Source organism: Penicillium verhagenii (assembly GCF_028828195.1).
Source record: "Penicillium verhagenii strain IBT 33310 chromosome Unknown utg000002l_segment0_segment0, whole genome shotgun sequence".
Classification (NCBI taxonomy): Eukaryota; Fungi; Ascomycota; class Eurotiomycetes; order Eurotiales; family Aspergillaceae; genus Penicillium; species Penicillium verhagenii.
Genome location: NW_026643166.1, coordinates 1,211,012 through 1,228,197, shown reverse-complemented (window position 1 = coordinate 1,228,197; position 17,186 = coordinate 1,211,012). Strand labels below are relative to the sequence as shown.

At 49.8% G+C, this 17,186-nt stretch overlaps 5 protein-coding genes across 5 annotated transcripts; 3 read left to right on the top strand and 2 right to left on the bottom strand.

The window, feature by feature from the left end:
* Positions 1 to 1,120: 1,120 nt before the first annotated feature.
* On the top strand, positions 1,121 to 1,965 carry N7466_000447 (uncharacterized protein; the record flags this gene model as incomplete). Its single annotated transcript, XM_057159845.1, has 2 exons — positions 1,121 to 1,169; positions 1,250 to 1,965. 2 exons carry the CDS (start codon positions 1,121 to 1,123, stop codon positions 1,963 to 1,965), a joined length of 765 nt encoding a protein of 254 aa, XP_057026093.1.
* Positions 1,966 to 2,489: 524 nt separating this feature from the next.
* Positions 2,490 to 3,566, bottom strand: N7466_000446 (Short-chain dehydrogenase/reductase SDR; the record flags this gene model as incomplete). The annotated part of the gene is made up of 2 exons (XM_057159844.1): positions 2,490 to 3,317; positions 3,375 to 3,566. The coding sequence occupies 2 exons, from the start codon at positions 3,564 to 3,566 to the stop codon at positions 2,490 to 2,492; spliced, it is 1,020 nt and encodes a 339-aa protein (XP_057026092.1).
* A 713-nt stretch (positions 3,567 to 4,279) lies between these two features.
* fma-PKS (polyketide synthase fmaB) lies at positions 4,280 to 12,052 on the bottom strand (the record flags this gene model as incomplete). The annotated part of the gene is made up of 7 exons (XM_057159843.1): positions 4,280 to 5,122; positions 5,208 to 5,516; positions 5,580 to 5,751; positions 5,824 to 6,161; positions 6,217 to 11,191; positions 11,258 to 11,375; positions 11,458 to 12,052. 7 exons carry the CDS (start codon positions 12,050 to 12,052, stop codon positions 4,280 to 4,282), a joined length of 7,350 nt encoding a protein of 2,449 aa, XP_057026091.1.
* A 758-nt stretch (positions 12,053 to 12,810) lies between these two features.
* fma-AT (acetyltransferase fmaC) lies at positions 12,811 to 13,626 on the top strand (the record flags this gene model as incomplete). The annotated part of the gene is made up of 1 exon (XM_057159842.1): positions 12,811 to 13,626. The coding sequence occupies one exon, from the start codon at positions 12,811 to 12,813 to the stop codon at positions 13,624 to 13,626; it is 816 nt and encodes a 271-aa protein (XP_057026090.1).
* Positions 13,627 to 14,816: 1,190 nt separating this feature from the next.
* N7466_000443 (FAD-dependent oxidoreductase) lies at positions 14,817 to 16,706 on the top strand (the record flags this gene model as incomplete). The annotated part of the gene is made up of 3 exons (XM_057159841.1): positions 14,817 to 15,100; positions 15,171 to 15,371; positions 15,437 to 16,706. 3 exons carry the CDS (start codon positions 14,817 to 14,819, stop codon positions 16,704 to 16,706), a joined length of 1,755 nt encoding a protein of 584 aa, XP_057026089.1.
* Between the last annotated feature and the right edge of the window lie 480 nt (positions 16,707 to 17,186).

The window sequence follows — 17,186 nt, the reverse complement described above, 5'->3', positions numbered from 1 at the left end:
GGCCTTGAAATCTTGATCCTAGAGAAGACGTCACTCCGATATGAGTATTTCTGATGATCAATCATTGCCGATCTCGCCATGTCGTTTGTGTTACCATACTTTACCCTTGGACCCCCTTGATGCCGTAGTGAACTGCATAAGTCAACCAAGTAAAGATCCGTTCTATCCTGAAGGGGAAGGTAACCGGGTCGGCCCGCGAATGAGAACCGACGTATTATTATGGTTGATTCATCTGTACTACATCTATATGTACCATGCCGATCATCTTCTCGGCAATTAGGCAATTGTTGGAGGATGCATAGTACCCGAGGGCTTGGGTAGATATGATAAGGTGAGAAGATTCTGGGTTGGTAGGGAACTACTCAAGAGGTATCACGATTCACTCTTCAAGTTTAATTATTGGAATGCTCGATCTACACCTGGGCACCACAACAACGCATGCGTTGATCTTGAAATACACCGCTTCTTGTCCTTGCGCATGAATGGTATGTGAATAGCGCTGAGTACCATTGTTCCAGGTGATCAGCTTCATTGAATGCCCGATCTACCATGATTTGCATCACACCAGATGTCCTAATGCGTCCAGATGCCTAGTAGCGACGAGGATCACAAACCTCAACCAGATATTTACCGAATTGGAAGACTCGCATATCTACCATAGTCACATCGATCGATCGATGTCAACGGATTGAAGGATTCAAAAGATATGATCGGAAGCACTTGATAGAAGGAGCCCATGACGATCAGGCGCTAGTATGTTTACAACAAAATCCATGGATTGCATGATAACAGTATTTGTTTAACCGGATCCCCACTCTCATCTCGACTGACCACCGACCTTTACGTTCGATTTTCTTCAACCATTGATCAAATATTGCCGTGGATGATTTGAAGGATATTCCAGTTGACTCGGCACTTCACTATACTTGGAACCTTGACCTCTACTACTACAAAAAAACACAACATTGTGGATCCGGGGTTTCAATATACACTGGTATACATGACGACATCTGCACCAAAGAGCAAGAACTGAATTGAAACATTGGAAACAAACATCTGAATACCTCAATCTACATAAAAGTCTTCAGCATTGAAAGATCTCAACCATCTCACAGCAAACATGGCACCCACCCAACCCTCCAATCCACAACCACAACCACCCTTCATGCGTCTCCCCCAGAACTCCGTCTAAAGATATACCAATACGCCTTGACAACCCCAAACACCTACATAAATAAACCCCTAATAGTCATCCACGACCGCGGCCCCATCTTCACATCCCGAGCCCGCTACCGCGCCCTCTCAATGTGTCCAACCTGGGAGAACACCGACGGCACAGCGCGCGCCCTCCTATCCGTAAACCGACTCATCCACACCGAAGCCGAATCCCACCTCTACAGAACTCACACCCTTTTCTTCCGCAACTCCTTCGACCCAGACCTCATCCCAGCCTTCCTCAACACCCTAAGCCCCACAGCACTCGCCAGCATCCGCAGCATCGGCTTCGAAGTCTTCTTCTTCGTGCACAATGATGCGGGCGTTCCAAAGCGCCCGCTAAGGCAGTACGAGCATGCGAGGGAGTTTCTTGCTACCAAGCTGCCTAACTGGAAGAGTGTTCTCTGCTATCTGGACCCAAGGTTCTATTACCCGGCTGCGGGCGTCGGGGGCCGCGAACTTGCGGCGAGGGGCGTGCTGGATCTGGCGAGGCGGTTCGGGGATCGTGAGTACGGGGTTAAGCTGGATGTTAGCTTTTATCCTTGTCCGTTGCCGGATGGTCAGCGTGCTGTTGGTGTGGGGGTAGGGGAAGAAGCTTGGAGTGGTTCGCTTGGGCGGACCGGGCCGGTGCTGAAGGTGAAGGGTGGAGTGAAGATGGGCGTGCGTGGCGAGGAGTTGTCGTCATTGTCGGGACATGGCAAGATGAGAGGGGGGGATGCGGGGAATTATCCGATTGCGTTGGTAGGGTAAGGTTTACAACTTGGGTGTTTTCGATGACGGGGACTGATTGGTTGATCTTGAATACTATGTATATTGGTTTTTCTTCAGGCTTCATGTTGCATGATTCGGACATACCAATTGTGGCGGGTTGCGTCGTGGTGGTGTGAAGAACTGCAAGGTGACGTCGCTGTACAGTCTTGATTGCATGACGCGAATTTGAGAGATTTAGCCCTTACTTCCAAGGTTACAAGGTTGAATCTCAAAGAATCTGAAAAGATGTATGAACTACGACCTAGTAGTTCGATGAAAGAAAGTGTTTGGAGCTTTTCAAATGTTTAGCATAGGCAGAGGCCTGAAGTTTGAGGAACTTTGGAACTTAGAGTTGACATGTATGTTATCGATCTTCGTCGTTGACTTCCTTTCTGCATGCTGTATATGTATATGATTCAATGGTTGTCACCAACATTGAGACGCCGCCACATGCGATGCGAGCCTCAGGCACCTCAGGTGGAGCTCATCTGAGTCATCTCCATCAAACTCACAGGAATCAGAATTTACACAAAGGGTTTCCACTGCTCCTCACACCACTCCCAAAATCGTGTCGGATATCCAAGCCCCCCATCCTCGGTGGAAGCCATCGCCGTGATGATATCTCGTCGTGGGCAATCCTTGTCCGGTCGGATCCTTCCCCAAGGAATAACATAGGCACCGTTCTTCTCAAGGGTGATCTCAGGTGATATGCCGGCGTACAGCTCTGTATACGCCCCAAACTTAGCCTCATGAAGTAATGGGCTAATGAAAAACATGGCAACTGCCCCAGTCCCTGCATAGGAGCCAGCATTTAGATTGCCCGGGTTCTGTACCACGCTCACAATGTTATCTTGCTCAAGTTGGGATCGTCGGGCCAACTCCCGTCCCAGCATCCAGGTTCCCACCTTTGAGACAGCATAGTTATGAGTGCGATCTTTGGTTCCCTTGTCTAACGCCGCGAAATTAATCCCGTTCGCTGGAGAGGCGCCCTCTGCTAAAAAGCTGGAGGTCCACACTACGCGAACGGATCCACGAGGTGTCTCGGGTGCTGCTGCGGCTGCCCGTAGCTGCGGTCGTACGAGTTCGGTAAATAGCAAAGTCGCGATACAGTGCATCCCCACCATCGCCTCAAATCCCTGGGCTGTCTTCGCACCGGCTTCCACCAGATTCGCTCCAGTTCCCGCGTTATTCCAGAGAACGTCGAGCCTTGATTCTTGTTGAGCGAAGGTAGTGGCCGCCTCCTTAACTGATTCTAAGTTGTTGAGGTCGAGATGAAGGAATTTGATCGTGCCGGGCACCTTCGGCGCGGGTTGAGCCTTCACAATAGATTGAATCGCGGTTTCAGCACGCTCCTAGTTGAGAAGCGTGTTAGCTCATCAGTAGGCTCCAGAGCTCAGAGGGCCATTTACCTTGGATCTGGATGCCATATAGATAGTGGCCCCAGAGGTATATAGGATCTTGCATAATTCAAACCCAACGCCGGCATTGCCTCCTGTCACAATGAAAACCCGACCCTGCTGTAAAGGCAGTTCTTTCTCGGTAAACGCCGCCTTAGGCGGGAACCACTGGGTGCGAAGATTGCGGAAGGAGGTGAGCGCCATGATTGGATAAGTTGATTATTTCTGATGAGTAAAGTAAAAGAGAACAAAAGCTCGGTGACGAGGTGAAGGTAACTGTTAAATCCACGGGCGGCGGCGTTAAAGAATGCAAATGACCACTCTCTTCCACACGGTATTCTGTTTTCCCTCAAGGGCCTCAACTTATTTCGTAGAGTAAATAAGTCTGCGTGACTGTCTCTGTCCCGACGATTTATATAGATTCTCGGCCCCCACGGGTGGGGTTGATTTGTTCTTTGTTACCCCTGCACGCTCAGCCTTGGTCGCTGACACTGCATACATCAATACATACCGCTGGCGAATCAGTAGCTTCCACTTACAGGGATCATCCGGAGATGAGACCTCCGTCCGGCCGATAACCCGACCAGGTACACGGCTGTTCCCCCGACTCGAGGGCTTTTCAACTGACTTTTGTTTTTGTTTTCAAAAAGAACCCACCAGTTGTCATCTACGAATGATTGATGTGAACGATCGCGTCAAATCGTGCATCTATCAAGCTAGAAGAGCCTTGTATACATATACTAATAATCTTCCGAATAACGAAATAGAACGGATTGCCTAGCATATTGGAACACTGAATGAAGTAAAATTGAGGAGAAAGAAAAAGACTTATTTATGTTAAAAGTTAAACCAGCACTTGAGGCGATTATTGAAAAATTCCCATCTCCAGATGTCTCCTCGTCTGTACCTAAGTAGCTTTATGAACTAGTCGCTTTTGCTACGACCTTCTCGCAAAGAGCGATCAGCGACGAAGCATTAAGAATATCCAATGTAGTTACTAAAGCCCCAAGCTCGGCCCGAAGCCAGTTTCGCACTTCCACAGCAGCCAGGGAATCAATGCCGTAAACAGACAGAGGTCGTCCGGTATCGATGGGCTCCGAGAGCCGAAGGACTCTCACAAAGCACTTATTGACTACCTCCACAGTCGCTGCAAGCTGCGCTGCGTGATCCGGGGATTTGGATCGAAGCAGCAGCAGCAATGCCTGAACGTCCTTCGAACCACCCGAGCCGCCCTCTCCACCGTCGGCCGCTGTGCGCCCACTGGTGGTAAAGAGACCGGCAAATCGGGCGTCATGCAACAACTGCGAGTTCTCGGGTTGGGGTACCGGGATACCAGTGATCACTTGCGTGTTGGAGAGTATTGATAACGCATCCGGCTGTTGCTGCAAAATTGAAAAATAGAGGATGCGACGCAAAAGACCCTCATTGATCCCCACCCAGATGCTGGTGTCCAGCTTCTGCTGCATGCCATCTCTTTCGTGGATGTAACCCACATCTTCAATCACTCCGAGGTCGACAGCACAGGCCGGTCGGCCTAGGCGACGGCGGTAGCTGGCGAAAGAGTCCAGGAAAGCATTGCCGGCGGCATAGTTGGCTTGACCTTTTTGGCCGACGACTCCTGAGATGCTGGACAACATGGTGAAGAAATCTAACTGGAGGCCAAGATTTTCAGCGGCGTGGTGCAGGTTCCATGTTCCTTGGATTTTGCATGATAGTGCGCCGTGGTATTCATCGACAGACATGGAGGAGAAGGTTCGATCCTAGATGTGTAAACCATCAAGTTAGCTCTCCACCTTGGCTTGGGATTTAACCCTGATATAATATTTTGGGAATCAATCGTCTTACCCGTAGCACCATTGCACCTTGAACAATACCTCCAATGGGCACCGCAGTCTGACTGAAAGCTTTCTCCACGTCGCTCATGACTGAGACATCCGCCGAAAGAAGATCAATCTGGCACCCCAAAGCCTGGATTTCTCTGACCACACCCTGTGACTTCTCATCAGTGTGACCGCTACGTGAGATCACTGCCAAGTACTTTGCACCGCATTTGGCCAGATATACAGCGAGGGAGGCGCAAAGACCCTTGAGGCCACCGACAATCAGGTAGCATGCGTCATTGCGCAAGGTCAGGGCTTTGGGCGTTCGTCGGACCTGAATGTATCAGCACGGTAATTCCAAGAATTCTGGAGTACGCAATGAAAAAAAAGGTCTTACTGGAACTTTGACCACGGCCTCTGGTCCATCCGAGATGACAATCTTGCCAATGTGTTTCCCAGCACGTAAAAACCGGATAGCGGATGGAATTTCCGCAAATGAAAATTGATGGATCGGTGCGATGGGTTTCAAGTGCCCTGCCTCGATCAATTCAAACAATCTCGACATCAATCTATAGGAGGGGGTCATTAGTTAGCGTATGGCAAAAAAGTCAGAGACTGCTAGAGCAGCATGAGATTCTTACCGAGAAACAAGGTGATCCGGGGCTCGCTCATGCGACATATCCACTGCTCGGAAAGAGATGTTGCGATCAAAAGGCTCCATGGACAGGCCATTCCGATCCAGGATGTCCTTTTTGCCAATCTCGATCATTGTACCCCCATCGGCCAAGATACGCCATGATTCGTCGAGCATATCACCTGTTAATGAGTTCAAGATAAGGTCCACTCCCTGGCCGTTGGTGACATTAGATATCTGGTTAGCGAAGTCGGTATTTCTTGAATTGAAGATTCGGTCATCCGAGAGGCCGAATGTTGATTTGAGAAATTCTCGTTTCTCGTCCGTTCCGACCGTGGCAAATATCTGTGCAAAGTTAGATTGTTCCTGAAGCTCACTTTCCCACCTAGACATTACTCACCTCGGCACCTGCATATTGACATAGCTGGATTGCTGCGATGCCAACACCACCGGCAGCAGAGTGAATGAGAACGCGCTGGTCTTTGACCACATTCCCGAGATCAAACAGGGAGTATATAGAGGTCAGGTAGACTGCTGACAACGTGGAAGCTTGTTCAAAGGTCATCCAGTCTGGAATACTATGAACCCGCCCTGGGGTCGTCTGCACTCGGTTGGCAAACGTTCCCTTGTCAAACACGACTACACGTTGTCCCACGGCAAATGAAGTTACTCCTGGAGAGACCCTAGTAATGAGACCTGCACCTTCGCCTCCAAGAGTGTGTTCATTACCGGGAACAATTCCCATCGTGACCACAACATCCTTGTAATTCATGCCGGCGGCAAAAATTTCAACTTCAACAAAGCCATCAGGCAAGGCCAGAGAGTCCGCCGCCGGCTGTTCCCAATAATGCACCGAATCGATGTTACCTAGTCGTTCAGCACTCAAGCGGATGCGCGTGTTGCTCGCATGCAGGTCGAGCGTTTCTGTTTTCCGGGCGCTAGGATCTTCATCTTGAAGGCCGGTGAGTGTCGCGTCTGGAAGAATTCGGTTCACATGCAGCACACCCCCACGCTCCACGAATTCGCTCTCGATCGATTCCTTGGCCTGAGGCTCTGCCATGAGAGTGAGACAGGCTTCGATGGCTGTTACCGTGGGAGGCTCCGATGGCTGCTCGACATCTAAAACAACTAGGCGGAGGAGAGGTTCCTCGGCACGCAACACGCGGAAGAAGCCACTGATGGCAGCTTTGGTCGGATCAGTGACATTTATTTGGGCGCCAGAGGTGACCCATAAGATTTGGCATTCCTTTTGAATAAGGTGCTGCAGGATTTCCCATTGTCTTTCGTCCAGGCAATCCATTACCGTGGTCGAAAGTTCATCAAGGATGAGAACAGTCTCATTGGCGGTGATGTTGCTCGCCACATCCGTAACGATATCAACATTCCAATTTTCATTTCGAAGAGATTCAATGATCTGTGAATGGGCTTCTTGGGCGGTTGGCAGAAGACTGACTTGCTTGATTATTCCCCGCTCAGGTATGTTGTTCCAGTCTTCCTGTTGTTCACCGCTGACGAGCGAGCACAGATAAACTTTATCGCCCAACGTGTGGATATTGCCAAAATTGGTTTCGGACAAGACAGCTTGAATATCCACAGTAGGCGAAAATGTCTCTTGGCCAATCACCAGGACCAAACTATTGTTGTGCATAGAAGAATACACACTGGCTACAACTGCCCTCGCTTCCTCCGTCGATGCGGACTGCGAGATTGCTACTATAGCCAGATCAAATTTCACGCCATCAAGGATTTCCGTGGTGACGGTTGGGCTAATCATGGTAAATTCTGCATTAGGGGCGCGGGAGGAATACTGATTCTGCGCGGCGACGAGGGCTGTTGAATCAGTTGATGCAAAGTGGTATAGTGAGCAGGCATCTCGAATCGAGTTGGATGGTAGTGAGTTACTTTGAAGCCAAATGCTGGTCGCATCTTCTGGGCCAGCCTTGACCTCCAAGATTTTCAACTTAGGACACTTGTAAGCAACAAGATCCACAAGGGTTTGAACAAGTCTTTGCTGTCTGGTTGGGCCAGATCCCTCGGAATCGACTGGATTGAATTCAGATTGGGCCTCTGGCATGTTCTTTTCAAGGACCTGCTGTAAGGTGGCTGTAGGTGCGGACAGCAAAGTTGAAATGTCTGCATTCCAGCACGATCTAGTGAACACATGCTGAGGTCGCTCATCTTCACTTGTTTCCAGCTCTCGGAATTGAAGTCCTTTCATCTCCAATAGTAGAGATCCATCCTGGGGGTTGTAAACAGAACAATCCGTTCCGTAGTTTCTAGGGGTATCATTACGTCCGATCCCCAGATAATGTGCCGACGCAACGGAGATAGCCTCGCTTGGGGATTGTTCTTGTGCGGTGATGACAAGACTGCTGATGACAGCCGGCACCAGGACAGCTCCGACAGTTGTTCGATCGCCTCCCCATAGGGCTGGCGAAACAGTTTGGAAACATCCATCAATGCAAGCTGGGTGCATGGGATAAATGGACTGCCCGTAGGATGACTCTGGGGGTTGCAGAGAAACTGTCGACCTGCTCCTCCTCTGACCAGTGATCGCCTCCACTTGTAAGTGTTTCTGGAACGCGGGGCCAAAGTTGTAGCCAACATCTGCCATCACTTTGTACCAAGAACGTGCTGAACTGGCGAACTTCAGTGTGTCGACAGCACCCTCTGGCGCACGCTGGTCACTGTATTCCGTATCAATCCGCACAAGGCCGACACAGTGTTCAACCCAAGTAGCTTCTCTCAATGAAGAAACTTTAAATTCAAACCAAGAGCGCGTCGAGCCAGGAACAGGGGTCAAGGCAAGGATAATTCGAGACGTAACATCAGGTTCCAGTACTAGAGCTCGGACTAATTTGACGTCTCGGAGCCTATATCGGTACCGAGCAGGTGGCTCGCCTTTCCAACTAGTCATCCAGGCCGTCTGGTACATTGCCTCAACGGCCATGGAAATATACCCAGCGCCTGGGAACACGACCTGGCTTCCTAACTTATGGTCCACGAGCCAAGAAACATCCGCTAGTTTCAATGTTTTCTTGAATACCGGGGCGCTCCAGGCAGTTCCAAGTATTTTAGACCCAAGCAGATCGTGGCTGATAAACTGCTTAAATCGCCAATCTGTGCTCGCCGTAGTTTCGTGCCAGTATTTAGTGGAGTGATTCCAAGAGTAATTGGGGAGATCAACTATGACTCTGGGGGCGCGAGGTGCGTTGTGGTGGTTGACTTGTTTCAGTGAGACAGATCCACCGCTGACAAAAAGTGATCCAGCCACCTCGTAAAGAGCGACGATTGAGTCAGCTCCTCTCTTCAGCGCTGTAGTATACTGTGCGTCTGCTGCAGCACCCGAGAGGGACTTCTTGATCTGCGTAACCGGACCGGCCAATGCGTTGCTTGGTCCGATTTCCACCAGGAAGTTCGAAGCGGATTCGCTCTGTAGTAGCTCTGTTGTGGCTTGAGCAAAACGGACCGGAGATATCATGTTGGCTTTCCAATAGGCGGCATCTGGTCGTGTGATCATCAGTTGACCGGTGACAGATGAGAACATCCGCACAGCCTCCTCGTTCGTCTCCTGGGTGACAGTGACATTGTCCTGCCGTAAGTCTTCGTCTTTCAGAAGCAGCGCTTCATATTCTTCTCCGATTTGGGTCATGTATTTGGAATGGTAGGCGAGGTTGACAAGTAGCATTCTGGCAAAGTGACCATCTTCTTGTAGATGATCTCGAATCATCTCGAGAGCTGAGGCTGGGCCTGAAAGTGTGAGGCTAGACGGGCTATTGTAGCAGGCAATCTGTACCGTGCCGTCGCCTCTATCTAGATAACCTCCCACCTCCTCTGCACCAATGCCCACGGCCAGCATACCGAGAGGGACCTCTTCCGAAACCTTTTTGGCAGCATGGCCGCGGTAGTATGCTATCTTGATGGCCGCTTCCGGAGTGATCAACCCGGCCGCTGCCGCAGCAGCAATTTCGCCCGAAGAGTGGCCGACGACACTAGTGGGAACTATGCCCCAGCTCTTCATGACTTCAAGAATTAACAGCTGCAATGCTGTAACAAGAGGCTGAGAAAACTCAGGTTGCCGCAACGCATCCCCACTTCTGGGCTTCGTCAATTCATCCCAAAGAGTCCATTCTGGTGGTGATAAAGACGTTTGCAATACATCATCTAGATGATGGATCATGTTCCTGGCGACTGGGAAGGTATTCAACACTTCTAGTCCCATCTGAGACCATTGCGCTCCCTGACCGGTAAATAAGAACCCGATCTTCGGCGGAGTGCCCTTGTTCTTGCCAAAGATAATACGTTCTTGCGGAATTTCCTTTCCCCGTGTCACAAGAAATGCCCGTTGGTAGTGTCGGGTGCGCCTTTCGGAAAGGGTGTATGATAGATCACCCATATCGAACCTTACACCGGGGCTCATCAAATGTGCGGAGATTGCCTGAATGTTGTTCTTCAGGGACGGCTCGTCATTGGCGGAGAATACTAGGAGCTTAGGCTCGGAGCTCTGTTCTGGCGAGGCATCCTCCTCCTCGTTAAAGAAGTCAAGACCAACCCTCTCTAAGTATGACGATACATGAGGCGAGTTCTCGGCTGATTCCAGGACAACATGGGCATTGGCACCTCCAAATCCAAAGGAGTTAACACTGGCACGACGCTGTGTCCCGACAGGCCACTTTATCATGTGACGAGTTGCCCGCACGCGTAGCGCGTCAAAATCGATATTGGGGTTTGGTTTCACAAAGGTCGGATTGCCGGGGATCATTCCTCGCTCAACCGCAAGAATTGCCTTGATCAAACCAGAAATTCCTGCAGCGGCCTCGGAGTGGCCGATGTTGCTTTTGATTGACCCGATGACTAGCTCCTGGCCCGGCCCCCGACCTTTAGCAAAGACCGATGCGGCACCCGCCACTTCGACCGGGTCACCGGCTAACGTCCCGGTTCCATGGCATTCCAAGTATCCCGTGTCGAGGAAATTAGAGATTCCCGCATTGGCATATGCCGCCCGGATTGCAGCAGCCTGTGCCTCAGAGCTAGGGCTTGCGATTCCGGGCGTTCGTCCAGCACTGTTTGTGGACGTTCCACGGATCACAGCACGGATAGGATCACCATCTCGTATCGCATCAGAGAGTCGCTTCAGGAACACGGCATTAATTGCTTCGGCTTTTACATACCCATCCGCCTTTGCATCAAACGTATGGCATTTGCCCGAAGCTGATTGGGTTGCTCGCATCATGCCGGTCTCCTGGTTATGCTCCGGGTTCAACCACATATTGGCACCAGATACAATCATTCCATCTGCTTGGTTGGTATCCAGGTAGCGACATGCCACATCAAGGGATACTAAGCTGCCCGAGCAAGCTGTATCGATAGTCATACTGTGGTAAAGTTGACCGATGGTCAGCATAAGAGAATATCAAAGACGTGGTGGAGCTATACTGTACCTAGGGCCTCTAATGTTCAAGAAATGGCTGATTCGATTGCTCAAAATAGCTCTTGCCACTCCAATTGTGGCAGAATCTGGCCTATCCTCTGGATCTCGAGCTTGGATAGCTTCGTAATCTGCCAATGATCATTAGACTTGCTGCTCATTTTGCCTATGGGAACTTGAAAAAAAAGTTTCCATCTCAAAACATCGACTTACCAACTGCATTAGCCCCAACCAAACAGCCAATGGCTTGTTCACCGATCATCTCCAAGGTTATTCCTGCGTTCTCCAAACACTCGTAGGTAACTTCTAGTAGTTGGCGTTGTTGCGGGTCCATCGCAGTACAGTCAACTGGACTCATATTGAAGAATCCTCCGTCAAAGACTTCTGGATCCACGTCTTCCATGAACATACCTCCAGGTGACTTCATGGTACGAGGCCGTCTGTGCTTGTCAAAGTGGGCATCGAGATTGAAACGTGACGCCGGGGGTCTGTTCTCCGCGATACCTCCCCGCTCAAGGAAATCCCAGAGGGCCTTGGGTGAATTAGAGTGACCAGGCAGTCTGCAGGCCATGCCAACAACGGCGATAGGCACCTGTGTAGTGTTGGTTCTTGGCGACTGGTTTAAAAAGTCATTCCCAGTGCCATTGCCTGCATGCATCCCATTGTCACTAGAACACTCGCTGGTGATACCAGAATGGGCCGGAGTTAGCTGCCCAGATGAGTTGTCGGTGCTAGGGGCAACCTGCTGGAGGACATGAGACTCATCGGCAGAAGTCATTACTGCCGCGATATTGTGGATAGTACTCATAGTAAGGATAGTAATCTAAAAGCAAAAACGGTGAAACCTTGGAATCACACTTGCTCTAAAAGGCAGACCTGGAGTATGGGGGTTTCAAAAAAGGGATTGCATTATATTTTCCAGGCAATTATGTATGATATGGGCCTCCTGTGGCGGTAATGGTGCGATAAGTTGGCCCCCGTGTCTTGGTACAGTCGTCAGCTAGCTAGAACCAGGACCCATACTCCTGTGGGTCATTATCGGAGCCTAGGTAAGCAACTAAGCCATGATAACATGCGCGGTCATCTCATTTGCATGGTGGTCTCGCCTGCATAGAATAGCATAGCCTTCTGTGGGTCGCGAGACACTAGCAGTGTAGCCTCGTGGAAGGGGATGTGGAAAAAACCCCAATATCGACTTTCCATTGGTAGATCACTATCAATCCGCATTATCCACCTTGTTTTGAGCTTCAGGCCAAAAATGTGGCATAGTAACTCAACTGTTGCCCACCCATCTATCTATATGTGTGAATAGAGCCTTCGGTCAGTTGAACTGAAAGCCGTCGTATTTCCACGGGACCAGTCTCATACTTGTGGTTGAATAAATTCTTGTCGGCCCAAACATCACAATGTCTCACCACGAGGATGTTGAGTTCAAGACAATTGACGGTCTTACCTTACGAGGATGTCTCTACCCTGCGCCTCAAAGAGCCCCGGCAATTATCATGACTCCTGGTGTACGATTCCATGTCCATCCATCCCCATTATTTTCGCAACCCCTCAGGGTCAATGTGCATAAAATGCTTACACTGTCGACAGTTTAACTTTACAAAGGAGATGTTTGTTGCTGAGATTGCAGAATACTTTCAGCAGGCGGGTTTTACAACACTCACCTACGACCCTCGATCGATAGGGGCAAGTGATGGATCACCACGCAACAATATTGATCCCACTCGGAATGCTGCCGACTATCACGACGCTCTGAGCTTTCTCAAATCTCATCCACGCGTAGATCCCTCGCGTATCGCTTTTTGGGGATTTTCCTTCAGTGGAATGGTGGCCTTAACTGCGGCTGCCCTTGATAAACGGGCTAAAGCGGTGATCGCTGTCTGCCCACTGAGTGTGTTTGAATATCCCCCCGAGAAATGGCCCGGAGTACTATCCAAGGCCATGAAGGATCGGGAGTCACAGCTTGGGGGAAACAAGCCCTTTTACATCCCAATGATCACTGATACCGGTGAGAATCCCGCAGGCTTTGGCTCGGGAATCGACCAGGAAGGCTTCAACCTAATTATTGGGGCCAAGTCCCTGGTTCCCAACTTTGAACTTCCTACCACACTTGAAAGTTACTATCACATCGCCGCCTGGCAGCCCTTGGGGCTGATGCCATTCGTGTCTCCAACCCCTGTTATGGTGGTGACCCCAGAACTCGACCACGTTTCTCCAGCAATCAAGCAAAAGAATCTAATCTTTGATAAGTTTCAAGAGCCCAAACGCCATCTGGTAGTGTCTGGAAAAGGGCATATGGATGTTTTGAGTGGGGATGAGTTTGGCCCTGTTCTCGATGCGCAGGTGGAGTTCTTGCGTGGCATTTTCAGTGCATGAAACTCCAGTGCCCAGGTGGAGATTCCAAATATATTTGACTTCAGGAAATCTTGCTGTATAAGAAGATTCCAATGTTGGGAAGCTGGCATTTTGAATCCTTTGATGTGAGCACTTAGAATAAAACATACTTGTTGGTTGGAATAAATGTTTGAAGACCAGCTGTTCAAATTTTCAAATCCACATGCACATGCAAGTCACCTGGCTTGTAATCAACAGGTTTGTGAATATACTCATTTACGTAAATGTTGTAGTACTTACCTAGTAAGCTTCAATGTTAGAACAATTCTAAGGCCCTCTCACATATTGATTAGCACTAGTATACAGTGCTAGGTATCTACATACTACATACAAATTAGCTTCCATAGACTGCCATGTCTGGGTTTCCGGCTATATGTTATTTATGTACCGTGCTAGATCTCTCAACGTCAACATCAATTGAATGGAAGCACTTGAGTGCTAGCGATTTGCAACATTTGAACCACGAATGTTTACTCTGTTTCCTACATACATGTACAGTTGACCTGGATACTACATACATATTGAATCCTGAAAATTGGACTGGAAATATTACGACCTAGCTAAATCAATGTCTCTTGACATCAAATCATAGATTGAAACACAGTCTGATCTACTATGAGTCCCTTGTGGGTCAGAATAATAGGCCACAGTCTCGAAAAACGCCATAGAGCCCGTAAATAGAGTAGAAACATCCAGAATCCAAAATTAAAGCTTCGAAATTTCCCGAAAAAATGAACAAACATTGAAGGGATATTCTCGCAGCCTTGTCAAGAAAATCCTACAGTGACTCCTGACTTCCGCCTCATTATGGTCAATACCCGGTAGCGCTAGTCCTTAGCCTCGGAGTGGGACCTCATGCAAGGTAATCAATCATGCATCATGATTAATGCAAAGTCAGCTGCTAAGGATCAGGATTCCGGTCTCCGAACGTGTCTTCGGGGCCCATAATTCAATGTCGGCAGTGGCCACTGGTCACGCATCCATGATCGCACTGATGGCCTTTTGAGGTGATGGAACACGTGGAGTCGCAAACAGCCCCCAAAACAGCAAATAAGGCTTCCGGAATAGTTCAACTTCGAGCCACATTTAAGGAGGAATTATTGGCATATGTAATAGGTAGTGCGGTAGTTGCAAAGGTTCAATCTATCTGCACCGCGCCCCTTTCAGTCCTCATGGCTCCTCATCATCTTGTCCCAGCCAAATGGGCTCTCTTAGCTTTCCTTTCCGTGTATCCCGACATTTCGCTAGCTAAGGCTGTCCCCCGTGGCTCTACCTCGTGTCGGTACATCCCGGGCGATGCGGGTTGGCCGACGGTGAATCAATGGCAGGCGCTGAATGCAAGCGTCAGCGGTCGGCTCATCGCAACGAACCCTATTGCGCATGTATGTCACGATCCAACCTACTCTGAGGCCGAGTGTGAATATCTCCAAAAAGAATGGGGTATTCCAAGTTTGCAGTACGTATCAGCTCCCCCTCTGATATGTTTGTTGCATAAAGTCATAAGTTGATAACGGTAATCCTATCAGAGTGCCAGAGCCAGCCGAGATTCTGGCTCCATATTTCTTGAACCAATCATGCGACCCCTATACGACACAGTCCCAGCCCTGTGTGCTCGATAACTACGTGAGCTATTCGATCAATGTCACTGGAGTGGCCGATGTGGTGGCAGGAGTTGAATTCGCGGAAACCCATAACATCCGCCTAGTGATAAAGAACACTGGTCATGAGTGCGTCCCCTGTGAAATATTTTTAGTACACCTGGATCAAGTCACTAATATCTTTACTATTCCAGCTTCCTTGGAAAGTCCACCGGCAAGGGTGGTCTTGCGCTGTGGACGCACGACTTTAATGACATTGAGCTTATCACCAACTATAGCAGCAGCTATTATAAAGGTCCGGCATTGAAGGTGGGAGCCGGCGTCATGGGCGGTGATGCCTTGCTGGCAGCCAGTGAGCAGGGCTATCGCGTGGTAGTCGGTTCGTGTCCAACCGTTGGAATGACAGGAGGATACACGCAGGGAGGAGGACACTCGCTTCTGTCAGGGTTGTACGGACTGGCTGCTGACAACGTACTCGAATGGGAAGTCGTCACTGCAGACGGAACTCATTTGATCGCTACGCCCACAAGCCATGCCGACTTATTTTGGGCCCTCGGCGGTGGAGGAGGAGGTACCTATGGTGTCGTAATCTCCATGACGGTCCGTCTATTTGAGGATGGTTCCGTAGGCCGTGCCTCGTTGATCTTTACCAGCACCATCACCAACGGGACAGACGCATTTTGGAACGCCGTGGACGTTTTCCAGTCCCATCTGCCAGCAATTGTCGATGATCATGGTATCGTGGTGACATACGTGGTGAGCAATGACACTTTGGACCTCTACGTAGCGACCGCGCCAAATCGCACAGCAGACCAAGTAGCGGAGATTTTCGAGCCAATGACTTCGGCGTTAGCCACGCTTGGACTCTCGGCCAGCGCCATTGACTTCACCACCGCCGTCGCCGACACCTACTATGACCACTATCTGGCTACTCTAGAGCCTGTGCTAGCCTCGGCGCAGTCGGACCAGATCACGTCCGGGCGCATCGTGTCGCGTGAGAATATGGCAACCAACGGTTCGAGTGTTACGGCGGCTATGCGCACGGCCACGGCTGGTGGCTCTATGGATCTGCTCTGCTCAGCCATGAACACTACCAATGGTGTTGCTTCGGTCGGGAACACGGCCATCCAGCCCGCCTGGAATACGGCGCTAGTAAGCTGCGTGATATCCGAGACATGGGATTGGACGAAACCGTGGGACTATATGCTTGAGCGACAGGCATACCTTACCACTGTCGTAGATCCAGCCTTCATGGCCGCAACCCCTGGATCAGGAACTTACCTGAACGAGGCGAACTTCCAGCAGGCCGATTGGCAAACGGCATTTTACGGCACTAATTATGCCCGACTCGAATCGATCAAGGCAAAGTACGATCCAAAGAGCTTATTGTATGGCCTCACTGCGGTCGGCAGTGAGGCCTGGGAGGAAGACTCGTATGGGCGACTTTGCCGAACAGATGCATGATCATACTACTATTACCTCAATGACAGAGTCATGGTTCTTGTAAATTAGACGCAGTCTAGCTAGATCATAGTTTTCTTCTGCATTGAATCACCTAGATGAATTAGCCCTTGAAATCTATCTACTGTAAAATACCAGATATCCTCTGTTGCTTGTGGTTTTTCTGAAACGTTGGAAATATCAATGTGCAATTAACATGTTACGTATCTTGGCACTCCCCATGTGATTCCTTCAACATCGACAGAAAGGAACAAACCCCTTAACAGCGGGCTCTCGGAGAAACAGGCCCACTGGATAGTGTTGAGAGGGGGAAATGAAAATTCGCACATATCATACTCATGTGAGTAGCGGAGGGGGAAGGGAAGAGAGGAAGGAGTCTGAGGGCGTGAGGCTGAGGCTAAGCCGAATCAGGCAAAAGCAAGCAAGGCTGCAACTTTACCTAATATAACCCCGCACGGGCCATATCTCAGCGAACTTAGTGCC